Below are 13,894 nucleotides of genomic sequence, written 5' to 3' on the forward strand. Positions count from 1 at the left end.
GCTGCGCTCGGGATCTGTGGGAGACACGGTAGCTCCCTGGCCACTCGCTCTCGGCCTGCCCTGCCTCTCAGGCTTGTTGTTAGCCAAGCGCCAGGCGCGTTTTGCAACTGGCACGGGTCCGATTGAGACCGCATGTTCATATAAGAGCTCGGCTGCTGGATCTGAACCAAAGGAGGCCTATCTAAGCCCAGTCTCCTGTCCTCACAGTGCTCCAAAGGCAAACCCTCGAGTAGGAGGTGGCAGCAGTAGCTTTCTACTGTTAGAAATTAGCCGGGCGCCAAGGCGCGTTTTGCGACTGGCGCAGGTCCAGTTGCGAGTACGTGGGGATCTCTGGGTGCCAAGGCTGGCGGCTGACATCTCCATCAAGCTGGCCCCTCCAGCTTTCTTAAGCAGGTCAGCAGAAGAGCTTATTTGTTGAGCTGATCTCCCACTGTTTTCTCCGTGGTTCAGCCCCCTCCTCAGTTCATCCCTGCAACGAACCTGCAAGGTAGATCAAGAGGTTGTGGCTGACTCCAAGGTCACCCAGTGAGCTTCACAGTAAGAGTGTGGATTTCCAACAGAGCTCCATGGACAGAGCCCATTGGCTGCTCTTGAATCCTGGCAGTGGGCTTCCCACTGCAGGCATCGCAGTGGGCCACTGCGAAGACAGGAAGGGTGGTGGGCTAGATTCCTCAAACCCGACGCCTCAAACCTCAGGATCAAGGGTGTGGATTCGAGACCCTGCAAAATCTGTGTGCTATTGGGCCAGTGGGGCCAGAGGTTTGCGAGGTTATAAAGTCCCTTCCAGGGACGCGGGTGGCGCTGTGGGTTAAACCACAGAGCCTAGGACTTGCCGATCAGAAGGTCGGAGGTTCGAATCCCCGCAATGACGGGGTGAGCTCCCGTTGCTCGGTCCCTGCTCCTGCCAACCTAGCAGTTCGAAAGCACGTCAAAGTGCAAGTAGATAAATAGGTACCACTCTGGCGGGAAGGTAAACGGCATTTCCGTGCGCTGCTCTGGTTCGCCAGAAGCGGCTTAGTCCTGCTGGCCACATGACCCGGAAGCTGTACGCCAGCTCCCTTGGCCAATAAAGCGAGATGAGCGCCGCAACCCCAGAGTTGGCCACGACTGGACCTAATGGTCAGGGGTCCCTTTACCTTTACCTTTTAAAGTCCCTTCCAGCGTTAGAAACTCAGAAAAAATCTAGGTTACGGTCACTACCACAGAACGTCTGTTTGCCAGGGGGTTGGGCTAAAATAACAAATGCCGCTTTTTGAGCTATTTTAGCTGATTTTTGCCCAGACGCTACTTCCGGCTGCAGTATTCTGGGTATGTCCGGGAAATTCTGGACGTACGGCAACCCTATTTTGCAATAATTCGCTAGCAATAAGGAGAAACACACACAGTGGAAATGGAAATGGCACTAAAAATGGACTAAGGAAGAGGTTTTTTAACTGTGCTCGCCACGCGGTCGCAAACGGACCCCTCGCCAGTAGCAAAGAGCGCCTGGCTCCTGCCTAATTTCTAACACTGGACTCGCTGGACAGTGCTGATGCCCAAGCAACAATCTGGCTCCCCCAGCCACCCAGGGGGGCTCAAAACAGGCTGGAAACAGCAGAACGACCCCATTTCCTTGGTTATGCACCCACTCGTTCAATACACACCTGCGATTTCATTTTAAGGTTTGTGCGCCGGAGGGGGTGGGATCCCACACTTGTCCCCGTTACGAAAACGGGCCTGTTCGTTCTACATGCATCCCACCCAACCCACCGAAAAATAAACCGCACGGGCAAACAAGTAACGTTCTGGGGTTGCAGAGCAAAGCAGCCTTCTGCAACCTCGCTCTGCCTTCTCTTGCAGCTGATAAACACTCATTAGCAAGCAATTGCCGTAACGAAGAAGAAGAAGAAGAAGAAGAAGGAGGCATGCCATCCAGTGTGCAATTAGCACAAACCCTCCTCCTGCCCTCGGCTGAGGCCCTCGCCATGTAACCAACACCCTACGTTAAAAATAGAGTCCGGGACGCAGTCCCAAATTGCCCTCACCAGAGGCTGAGGTTGCCAACGATAAACAGGTTTGCCTCTCCTGGTTCCTGCCGGCCCGTCTCGGAGGGAGGGAAAGCAAGCAAGCAGGCAGGCAGCCTATGGATTGGGCAAGGGGAAATGTGCCCTTTAAAAAGGAAGAAAAAAAGCCCGGAATATTAGATTTTTCAGGAGTCCCTGCTGAGCGGAAACTTTTTATTTCTCGCTGAAAAAACTTGAGCCCGTCTTAAGAGGCCAGGGAGTGTTTCAAAACATTCACACAGTTGCCGAGCCGCCACATCCGGAGGATTGTTTGGCAACCCTCCAGGAAATCCAGAGTTGGGATCTCCGTCACCAGGAGGTCGCCCAACAAGCCAGACTCGCCCCGTCCTTCGCCCCACGACGCAAGCAAGAGACAAGCCCTCCCTCCTGTGCCTCTGAAGTCAGTTCAGAGGTGGCGCCCTAGGTTGAGCACAAACACTCAGACTGAAGCAGCTGGGTGCCAAGGGCTTTCGCCAGGGGGCTGGGAAGGGCACTGGCTGCCCCCGCCGCCCTGAGAAAGCCTGGAAAGCAAGCCCCGAACGGGCCTCAACCTGTCGCACAGCTTGGGGGTAGGGGCTGGGGGTCAAAAAGGCAGGATGCAAGCTTCTGGGCTACACTGGACTCTCAGGCTGGAGGTGGGATAGAGAGATTAGGTGGGTGGTGAGCTAGTTCTGTAACTGATGCAGAGTATGGACTTCCTCTCTCTGTTCTCTTTAAAACTCCAGATTTTGGGGGCGGGGGGGGGGGAGAGAAATATGGGGCAAGGATCTGCTGGTTGTGTTCCACTATCCAGCCGAAGAGTCCTGTGTGACACAGAGGCCCGCAATACAACATAGCCAAGGACATAAAGCCCTAAGCTTCCCCACACAGAGCACCCGCCCCATTCCCCGAGCCCCTCATTTCCCAAGCCTAGCCCCACATGTCAAAGAAAGCGGGGTTCCCCCCCCCCCCCGCTTAGCAGGAAAACTGAGGGGTCCAGCGAGTACGCACCCCGATTTTCCTGCCACCAGGATACGGGTCTCTTCGCGCGGGTTACTCAAATGGATGCCGCAATTTGCAGCGAACGATGGATTAAAAGTCAAGAGTTCTGGGGTTTGGGGAAAACCACTTATTTCTTAAAACTGTCAGAGTGGTCAGTCGTTTAAAAACACCTCTGAAAGACTCCCCTTTCCAAATTGACCCACCCTTTTTGATTGACATGGCATTCTTGGTGTGTGGGGGGGGTGAGAACTGGCTTTTTTTGGGAGGGGGGCATTAAACCGCCTTTAAACTCCCCTCCCCACATATAAGGGATTCTCCCTACATTTGAGGGGCCTGTCTTTACTCTGAACCCTACTCAGCTGTGTCTTATTATTATTATTATTATTATTATTATTATTATTAATATTATTATTATTGGGGGGTTATTGATTTAAAACCTCCACCTTAGTCTTTCCACTACAGTAATTACTAGTGGGCTTCTCTCGTTCACAAGGCAGACTTTTTTGGGGGGGGGGGTCGGGAAGAAGAAATTATTCACAAATAAGATGCTCAAAGCTTGCCAATGCTAGACCTGTTTTCCTGGAGGAAGAGCCACAGAACTCTATGGGGGTTACTTTGGAGTAGGCGGGCCTAGGATTGTACTATAAAGGGGGGGGGTTGCCCTGTCCATCTCCCCCCATCCCAATATCTGTCTGGGACAGGCTCACTGGTCTTTTCCGGGCGAGAGCAGAGAACTCCTTGTATCCTTTGCAAAGTCAGGCCCATAACTCACCACCGAAACTGGTATATTTAAAGTTGGGGGGGGGGAATGTCCAGTCTATGGCTCACCCTCCCAATTTTCTGCTGGGACATTGGGGGGGGGGTAGTTTGTAAATCTGCCTTTCCACATCATGCTCTAATATTACACAGCTCCCCTATGAAAAATGGGGAGGGGATTCCCTTCTTTTTCCAGATCCCCATTTTTTGGAACTGGGGGGGGGGATCTTTAGAGACAGGTGCTTAGTGGGGGGGGCAGTTCTGTCTCTGTTTCCTTAGTCCTGTAACAGTCACACACAACCCCAATCCAAGTCACCTCCATTCATAATTATAAAAACATGGATCTGCTTGTATCCAGGCCTCTTTCGTTGTGTATGGGGGGGGGGGGGCTTCTCACAATAGTAGCCTTTTTTTTTTTTTAAGGAGGGGGAGTTCTGTCTTTCCTCATTTCACCACACCCCAAGGACACACCTCCTCCTCCCCCCTCCCCAAACTCTCCTCCATCAACTTCCTCCTTTTCCAGGTTACTTTTTCCAGAGGTGGGGGGTAGGGAGAAGAAGAAATCATCCTACAAAATGGCCCTTTTGGGGAAGGGGAGAAAAAGGGACCCCCCCAATTCATTCAACATCCCCCTCCCAAGCAATTATGAAAGGGGGGGGTGTTCCACGCTTATTCAGACTAATTTTGGAAGAGCTGACAGAAGGAGGGGGACAAAATCCACTTCTTAGACTAACCTTTTTTTGGGGGGGAGGATCTGTCTCCCCAATCCTGTAACCACCCCCTCCAACCCATAATATATTTGAGGGGTGGGTGGGTTCCATCTCATTCAGTGTAGGGGATCTTTCAGTGCCTACATGGTGTAGCGGGGGATCCACTTCTCATCTTCCTCCCCCCCCCACCAATATTTATGAAATAAAGGAGGGCTCCCACCTTTGACGACCCCCATTTAAAAAGGGGGGTTCACTGTTCCCTCCCTATCTAAACAATGAGGGGGACCCCCCTTTCTTTTCCTCATTATACTTCTCTCCTCTTTTTCACCCCATTATAAGAAAAGGGGCATTTATTGATGTGGGGGTCCCTCTTCCCCCCCATTTCCCATACTAATAAGGGACTGAGTTGCCTGTTCATAAGGTGGGGGCCTGTCCCCTTTTCCTTCCCCCATTATAAGAAGGGGGGTCTCCATAGGTGATAAGAGTCCTCCCTTCGTAAATATATAGGGGTGTCTGTCCCCAGATCCTTCTCTAAGATGGGGGGGTTCTCCTCCCCTCCTCTCCCCATTACAATGCCCCCCACTCTACTGATTGGGGGGGGCTCTCCAGTGATGAATTGAGGGGGTACCCTCCTCCCTACCTTAATGGGGGGTTCCCCACTATACATGAAGCGGGGTCCTCCTTTCCTATTAATGAGGACTGTGTGTGCGGGGGGGGGGGTGTCCCATTTTCAATGAGGGGGAAGGCTACTCTCTACTGACGAAACGGGACCCCCCCTTCCCTTCCCTCTATACATGATGTGTGTGGGGGGGGTCGCCCTCTCCTATCAATATGTGTGGAGGGGGGGGTCCATCTTCCCTCTCCCCCAATTATGATGAGGAAGGGGATTCTGTGTATTAAAAAGGGGGGAGCTTTTTTTAAAAAAGGAGGTGACGAAGTGGGGGTCCCCCTTTCCTGCCCTACCTTAACAGGGGTCCCCCACTATACATGAGGTAGGGGTCTTCCTCTCCTGTGTGGAGGGGGGGGGGTCCATCTTCCCTCTCCCCCAAATTATAATGAGGAAGGGGACTCTGTGTATTAAAAAGGGAGTCCTCTTTTTTAAAAGGGGGTGCTCCCCACATTAATGAGGGGGGTGGCCTTTTCCTCCCCTGTCCTTTATAATGACACGAGGAGAGGGAGTGTGTGTGGTGGGGGGGACTCTATTTAAAAAGGGGGGTCATCTTTTTTTTTAAAAGGGGGTGCTCCCCATATTAATGAGGGGGGTGGCATTTTCCTCCCCCGTCCATTATAATGGCACGAGGAGAGGGAGAGTGTGTGGTGGGGGGACTCTATTTAAAAAGGGGGGTCATCTGTTTTTTTTAAAAGGGGGTGCTCCCCATATTAATGAGGGGGGTGGCATTTTCCTCCCCTGTCCTTTATAATGACACGAGGAGAGGGAGTGTGTGTGGTGGGGGGGACTCTATTTAAAAAGGGGGGTCATCTGTTTTTTTTAAAAGGGGGTGCTCCCCATATTAATGAGGGGGGTGGCATTTTCCTCCCCCGTCCATTATAATGGCACGAGGAGAGGGAGAGTGTGTGGTGGGGGGGACTCTATTTAAATAGGGGGATCCTCTTTTTAAAAAGGGGGTGCTCCCCACATTAATGAGGGGGGTGGCCTTTTCCTCCCCCGGCTATTATAATGACATGAGGAGAGGGAGAGTGTGGGGGTTCTCTTTTTAAATAGGGGGTCCTCTTTTTAAATAGGGGGTCCTCTTTTTAAATAGGGGGGTCCTCTTTTTAAATAGGGGGGTCCTCTTTTTAAAAAGGGGGTCCTCTTTTTAAATAGGGGGCTCCTCTTTTTAAAAAGGGGGTCCTCTTTTTAAAAAGGGGGTGCTCCCCACATTAATGAGGGGGGTCGCCTTTTCCTCCCCCGTCTATTATAATGACACGAGGAGAAGGAGTGTGTGTGGTGGGGGGGACTCTATTTAAATAGGGGGGGTCCTCTTTTTAAAAAGGGGGTGCTTCCCACATTAATGAGGGGGGTGGCCTTTCCCTCCCCCGTCCATTATAATAACACAAGGAGAGGGAGTGTGTGTGGTGGGGGGGACTCTATTTAAATAGGGGGGGTCCTCTTTTTAAATAGGGGGGTCCTCTTTTTAAATAGGGGGTCCCCTTTTTAAATAGGGGCTCCTCTTTTTAAATAGGGGGTCCTCTTTTTAAATAGGGGGTGCTCCCCACATTAATGAGGGGGGTGGCCTTTTCCTCCCCCCGTCCATTATAATGACACGAGGAGAGGGAGTGTGTGTGGTGGTGGTGGGGGGGGGGTCCCCTATATATGGGGGGGTGTTCGTGCCTCCCCTCCCCCCCTCACAGAAGCCCCGCCCCCTCCCCTCCCCTCCCCCCCCCCCGCGACCACCCACCTTGCGCCCCTGGTAGGCCTCGAAGGCGCGCAGGGCCGAGTCGGTGAGCTTGACGTGGAAGACGGAGACGCGGGTGCCGCGGCCGAGCCGCCCGCACGACAGCGCGTAGCCCCCCTCCGCCAGCGCCGCCATCTTGGGAACCTCCGCCGAGGGAGGAGGAGGAGGAGGAGGAGGCGGCGGCGGAGGCACAGGCGCCCGGCCACGCCCCCTCATGCCTATATTATGCGGCGCCGCGTGCCACGCCTTCCCCGCCCTCCGCCTGACCCTCGTGCGGAGAACCTCCGACGCTCGCTCCGCCCCCCCGTGGCGTCATCGCGCAGCCGCGAGGCACGCCGGGAAGTGTAGTCTGGGGGTTGGCTTTTTTCTTCCCCTTCTCTTTTTTTTAAAAAAATAATTTTTATTCATTTTTCAAACACATAATAAAAACAAAGCACAAAACAGAAAATCAAAACACAAAACAAAAACATACAAAACATTTAAACGAATATAACTTCAAAATTATATTTTCATACCCTTCTTTCCTTCGACTTCCCCATACCTCCCCATCCCTGCATCCTTGTTTGGTAATTCTTTAGCAACCCTTTGGTCAATTTATCCTGATTCCCTTTCATTAAATTTCCTTTAGTTTTTTAGTTACAGCTGTAATTCTCTGTTTCTTACCCCTTGACATCTTAGCATTCCTCAATTTTGCAACAGTTTTTAAGGTATATTTTAAATTTCTTCCAGTCCTCTTCCACTGTCTCCTTCCCCTGGTCACGGATTCTGCCCGTCATCTCACCCAGTCCCATAAAGTCCATCACCTTTTTCATCCCCTTCTCTTCCGCCCCTCTCTCTGTCCCACGCTAGATTAAACAAGGGAGGGGAGGGCATGCTGTCTTCTCTACAACAACGATAAATAATAATAATAAATAATGATGATCACGATAATAATAATAAATAATAATAATATTAAATATTAATTATTGAATAATTAATAAGTGTACTTTTTAATAAAGGTTATGATGTATGACCAAATTGCAAACATGCGCTGGATAACGGAGAAAGCTAGAGAGTTCCAGAAAGACATTTACTTCTGCTTCATTGACTATGCAAAAGCCTGCGTCGACCACAGCAAACTATGGCAAGTTCTTAAAGAAATGGGAGTGCCTGATCACCTCATCTGTCTCCTGAGAAATCTCTATGTGGAACAAGAAGCTACAGTCAGAACTGGAAATGGAACAACTGATGGGTTCAAAATTGGGAAAGGAGTACAACAAGGCTGCATTTTGTCTCCCTGCTTATTTAACTTATATGCAGAATTCATCATGCGAAAGGTTGGGCTGGATGAATCCCTAGCCGGAGTTAAGATTGCCGGAAGAAATATCAACAACCTCAGATATGCAGATGACACAACCTTGATGGCAGAAAGTGAGGAGGAATTAAAGAACCTTTTATTGAGGGTGAAAGAGGAGAGTGCAAAATATGGTCTGAAGCTCAACATCAAAAAAACGAAGATCATGGCCACTGGTCCCATCACCTCCTGGCAAATAGAAGGGGAAGAAATGGAGGCAGTGAGAGATTTTACTTTCTTGGGCTCCATGATCACTGCAGATGGTGACAGCAGCCACGAAATTAAAAGACGCCTGCTTCTTGGGAGAAGGGCAATGACAGGCCTAGACAGCATCTTGAGAAGTAGAGACATCACCTTGCCAACAAAGGTCCGTATAGTTAAAGCTATGGTTTTCCCAGTAGTGATGTATGGAAGTGAGAGCTGGACCATAAAGAAGGCTGATCGCCGAAGAATTGATGCTTTTGAATTATGGTGCTGGAGGAGACTCTTGAGAGTCCCATGGACTGCAAGAAGACCAAACCTCTCTATTCTGAAAGAAATCAGCCCTGAGTGCTCACTGGAAGGACAGATCCTAAAGCTGAGACTCCAATACTTTGGCCATCTCATCAGAAGAGAAGACTCCCTGGAAAAGACCCTGATGTTGGGAAAGATGGAGGGAACAAGGAGAAGGGGACAACAGAGGATGAGATGGTGGGACAGTGTTCTTGAAGCTACCAGCATGAGTTTGACCAAACTGCAGGAGGCAGTGGAAGACAGGAGGGCCTGGCGTGCTCTGGTCCATGGGGTCACAAAGAGTCGGACACGACTAAACGACTAAACAACAACAACATGATGTATGTTTGTTTCTTTTATGTGTTTGTTTGTTTATAATGTTGTGAAAACCAATAAAAAATTTGGGGGGGAAATAATAAGTAATATTTAATACTAATAAAAATAAGAAATCAAAAAGACATAAAGTTTAACAAAGAATGGAATAAATTTATCACATACATGGAAACAGAGGTAAAAAATCTAAAAATCTAAAAATCACAATAGGTGTGATGTAACACTTTTGATGTAAAGAGTTTTTTGAGGAAAAGAAACTGCAGATAAAAAATCATATAAGATATTCTGAAACCGAGATGAAGGGAAGTCAATTAGTGTTGTGTGTTATTTAGTAAATGTAAGTTAATTTGTTGGTATCTTATGTTAGGAGATTTTTTTCTTTTCTTTTTTTATTATTATTTCTCTTTTTTATGTATTTCTTTTTTATGCGTATGTATTATGTATGTTTCTTTCGTTTGTTTTAATGTTTGATGTAGCAAAATGAATTAAAATCAATTAAAAAAATATTTAATACTAAATTATATTTAATATTTGATGAATTATTGTATTTTAATATCTTGCTGGAAGCCGCCCAGAGTGGCTGAGGAAACCCAGCCAGATGGGCGGAGTATAAATAATAATAAACCAATAGAATCTATTAATTCCAAAGGGCCTCCACACCCCCCCCCCCATGGCTGAAGTCGGATGCAGATTTGATTAACAAGTTAATTTAGCAAAAACAGCTATATTCATTATAGGACGTACATTTAGTCGTAGAGCATCATGTTGTGTAATTTATCGTTCTTTTTATATACAGTATATATGAAGCGTGTGGGAATTAAAGGACTTAGGTTAGCTGTGCCCGGTGATTTTCAATGGGTCTACTCTGATTATGTACTTGGATGCAACAACCAACCCCAATATATTTATTTCATGTGGTTATAAACTCTTATTTGCATGTTGGGCAATACTTTTATTTATTAATTTTTTTATATTTCAGTCTATATTGATGAATCACACGGTTGTACTTATGGGTTTAGTGGCATTTATACGCCTTAACAAAGTTTTATACAGTATAGAAGTCTAATTGCTCAGGAAGAGGTAGAGAAAGACTACATGTACGGCAGCCCGAGAGGGCCAAAAAGCCTCTTTCCTTTCGCTTTGGCGCGCAGTGCGCAAGCGCCTTGCCGCAAAGCACGCTGGGAAGTGTTGTTTTCACTCTGGATAACAGCGTCGCTATTACATTTTTTCCCAAATAATTACATAATTCTTGCTATCCATAGCAGCCTGCTATGTGCATCTCTCGAAATAAGGAATAATAATCAAATAAATAAATAAATAAATAAATAAATAAATAAATAAATAAGGCGCGCAAAGGATCCTGGGTAATGCTCTCTCCCCGCCTCCTTGTTGCTAGGCGCGTCACAGGCCAAACTCATAATACTGTGGCTGAGGGGGGCGGGCCATTCAAATGACGCCTACGTATTGCGTCACGAGGGGCGGGGCCAAGGTGTTTTCCTTCTTCCCGACCTCACCGACGTCAGCGAGACGCCGCCCTCTATTGGTCGAAGCCGAGAAGCGCGCCTCCGCAGAAAAAACTACGCTACCCGGCAAGCAAAGCGGCGGACGCGAACCGCCTCTTCCGGTCGAATCTTTCGGTTTTGATTGGCTAACGTCACGGGCCAAAGGAGAGCTTCCGTTTCTGGGGAGAGAGGACGGGGCGAGGGACGAGGATAACATGGTCAGCTTGGCAGGAGGCAGGTAAGGGCTCGGCCGGAGCAGCAGCAGGGCGAGGGGGAGGCCTGGATTGTGCAGGGAGCCTCTGAGCATGCACAGAGTGATTGAAGCTTCTGCGCATGCGCAGAATTGCCCCTGGTGGTTGAAGCCACTGAGCATGCACAGAGTGCACCTTATTTATTATAGCCATGTGGCAAGACGTGGTGTTCCTTGTGCAGGGCCTTTTCCTTCCACTTCCAGAGTGCGAATATGCACCAGAGCATACGCAGAATACCTGTGAACATAATAATAATAATAATAATAATAATAATAATAATAATAATAAATTTATTTATACCTCGCCCTCCCCAGCCAAGACTGGGCTCAGGGCGGCTAACAACCAATAATAAAAACAAGTGGATTTAAATACAATTTAAAAGATTAAGATACAACATTAAAACATTAGGATGCAGCCTCTTCACAGGAGGAGAAAGGAAAAAGAAAGATGGGGAGGGAATCAAACTGATTCTAAGCCAAAGGCCAGGTGGAACAACTCTGTCTTACAGGTAAGTGTTTCCTTCCCCCTGTAGACAGTGTACTTTCTGAGCATGTACAGAGTGCATTTGTTGCCTGGAGAGGAGAGGTCTAAGCCTTTCTACTGAGACCTGAACGTCCTCATCAAAATTTACACAGTGGTACCTCTGGTTGCGAACGGGATCTGTTCCGGAGCCCTGTTCGCAACATGAGCAGAATGCAACCCGTGTATGCGCAGGTCGCGATTCGGCGCTTCTGCGCATGCGCATGACGTCATTTTGAGCACATGTGCGAGTGGCGAAACCTGGAAGTAACCCTTTCTGGTACTTCTGGGTCACCGCAGGACGCAACCTGAAAAGATTTAACCTGAAGCAAACGTAACAAGAGGTATGACTGTACGCTTATAAAACTATAAAACTCAACACACACAAAACCAGAAATGTCTGTCGTAATGAAACCTAAACAAACGAAGCAAAAAGTTCTCTTTTCTTTCTCCCCCCACTCCACCCCCAGATCCCTCCTCCTCATGCAGAGGATTTCGGCTGCTGTGATTTACCGGCGTGGGATCAGTTCCCTTTTCTCCATGCCGCTGTCTCCAGAGCCAGCAGCTGCCTGCCAGAGTTTCCCTCAGCTGGTGACGCCATGGGGCTGCCAACAGATCCGGACGAAAGCCCGCGGCAATGAGTACCAACCCTCAAACCTCAAGAGGAAACACAAACACGGCTGGATCAAGCGCATCCGCACTCGCAGCGGCATTGAGGTGATCCTCCGACGGATGTTGAAAGGCAGGAAGTCTTTGACCCATTAAAAAAACACCCCCTGCGTCAAAAGCTGCAAACCTGTTCATTTTGCTGTAATGCGCTAAAGAGCCTTGCGCACCACAAACTGGAACAGAAAGTCTCCCATTTCTGCAATGTCTGTGGGGGTCCTTGCTTGGATTGCAAGCCAATGATTTTTCTATGGGGATTTGTCAACTGAATCGAAACTTTCGCAGGTGTCATTGCCGTACAGGAATCAAGATTTATTTCCCGCCTTTCTGCAAAGCAAATAAATTGTTGTTGTTGTTTAGTTGTGTCTGACTCTTTGTGTGTCTGACCCTGGACCAGAGCACGCCAGGCACTCCTGTCTTCCACTACCTCCTGCAGTTTGGTCAAGCTTCGAGAACACTGTCCCACCATCTCATCCTCTGTCGTCCCCTTCTCCTTGTGCCCTCCATCTTTCCCAACATCAGGGTCTTTTCTAGGGAGTCTTCTCTTCTCCTGAGGTGGCCAAAGTCTTGGAGCCTCAGCTTCAGGATCTGTCCTTCCAGTGAGCACTCAGGGCTGATTTCCTTCAGAATAATAATAATTTGTTATTTATACCCCGCCCATCTGGCGGGGTCCCCCCAGCCACTCTGGGTGGCTTCCAACAAAGCACTAAAATACAATAACCTATTAAACATTAAAAGCTTCCCTAAACAGGGCTGCCTTTAGATGTCTTCTAAAAGTTTGGTATTTTTCTCTTTGACATCTGGTGGGAGGGTGTTCCACAGGGAGGGTGCCACTACCGAGAAGGCCCTCTGCCTGGTTCCCTGTAACTTGGCTTCTCGGAGCGAGGGAACTGCCAGTGTCTGGGCTGAACAATGGAGGTGGAGATGCTCCTTCAGGTATACTGGACCGAGGCTGAGCAAATGGATCACTTTGATCTTCTTGCAGTCCATGGGACTCTCAAGAGTCTCCTCCAGCACCAGAATTCAAAAGCATCCATTCTTCGGCGATCAGCCTTCTTTATGGTCCAGCTCTCACTTCCATACATCACTACATACTGGGAAAACCGGCAAGCCACTCCAGTATCCCTGCCAAGAAAACTCCATGGACAAAGACAACAGGCATATAGGAACATAGGAAGGTGATTTATGCAGAAACCCTCCAGCCCCACACCAGTGCGCCTCCATGCCTGGATAAAATCCCCAGCGCCTTCCAGATTCAGAAAAATACAAAACAGCAGAAATAATCACAGATATATATCAAAAAAAAGAAAAAGAAAAACTCAAATTTTTAAAAATTCATGTTTACAAAACTTTCTTACTTAACTTCCTCATGCCTCCCTTTTTTGTGTTCCTCTTTGTCCAATCAGATACAGCAAATCCTTGCCCTCTTTCAAAACTCATTTCTAATTATTAAAATCACTTCTATTATGTCTCCGGTCTTTCCTCCTTATGTTTAAACACCTTTAACATATTGCTTACTTTTGACATAATACAACCTTAATCTTTCGCCCTTTTTCTATTACGTTTTTGCATACTTTTTAACAGTATATCACTAATGCCATATTATTTTCATATCCAACATCATTTTAGCATTCATAAACTTTGCAGTATTTCTGCAGATACTTCTTAAACTTCTTCCAGTCCTCTTCCACCGCTTCTTCTCCCAGGTCTCGGATTCTGCCAGTCATTTCTGCCAATTCCATATACAGTGGTGCCTCGCAAGACGAAATTAATTCGTTCCGCAAGTTTTTTCTTCTTGCGAGTTTTTTGTCTTGCGAAGCACGGTTTCCTATAGGAATGCATTGAAAATCAATTAATGTGTTCCTATGGAGACCCCTTGTGGGACGCAGGTGGCGCTGTGGGTTAAAGCCTCA

The 13,894-nt window shown here is 48.1% G+C and overlaps 2 protein-coding genes across 3 annotated transcripts in view; one reads left to right on the plus strand and one right to left on the minus strand.

Moving 5' to 3' along the window:
- The window catches only part of ELL (elongation factor for RNA polymerase II), a 53,997-nt gene extending 46,933 nt beyond the window's left edge, over nt 1–7,064 (minus strand). Inside the window, exon 1 of one of the 2 annotated variants that reach the window (XM_079960639.1) lies at nt 6,889–7,064. In XM_079960639.1, the coding sequence (XP_079816765.1) occupies nt 6,889–7,020 (132 nt within the window). In that variant the 5' untranslated portion in view covers nt 7,021–7,064. The remainder of the gene's footprint in view (nt 1–6,888) is intronic. The other variant, XM_079960640.1, reaches the window with a different exon arrangement.
- A 3,582-nt stretch (nt 7,065–10,646) lies between these two features.
- MRPL34 (mitochondrial ribosomal protein L34) lies at nt 10,647–12,342 on the plus strand. The gene is made up of 2 exons (XM_079961111.1): nt 10,647–10,783; nt 11,786–12,342. Exons 1-2 carry the CDS (start codon nt 10,761–10,763, stop codon nt 12,078–12,080), a joined length of 318 nt encoding a protein of 105 aa, XP_079817237.1. The 5' UTR covers nt 10,647–10,760; the 3' UTR covers nt 12,081–12,342.
- Nucleotides 12,343–13,894: the final 1,552 nt, after the last annotated feature.

The sequence above is a fragment of the Podarcis cretensis genome, assembly GCF_951804945.1.
Source record: "Podarcis cretensis genome assembly, chromosome: 18".
Lineage (NCBI taxonomy): Eukaryota > Metazoa > Chordata > Lepidosauria > Squamata > Lacertidae > Podarcis > Podarcis cretensis.

Excerpts from the sequence above, each read along its gene's own strand:
- MRPL34 (XM_079961111.1), top strand. The coding sequence starts at position 10,761 with ATGGTCAGCTTGGCAGGAGGCAG. Across the intron at positions 10,784-11,785 it reads GTCAGCTTGGCAGGAGGCAG|ATCCCTCCTCCTCATGCAGA; the intron begins GTAAGGGCTCGG and ends CTCCACCCCCAG.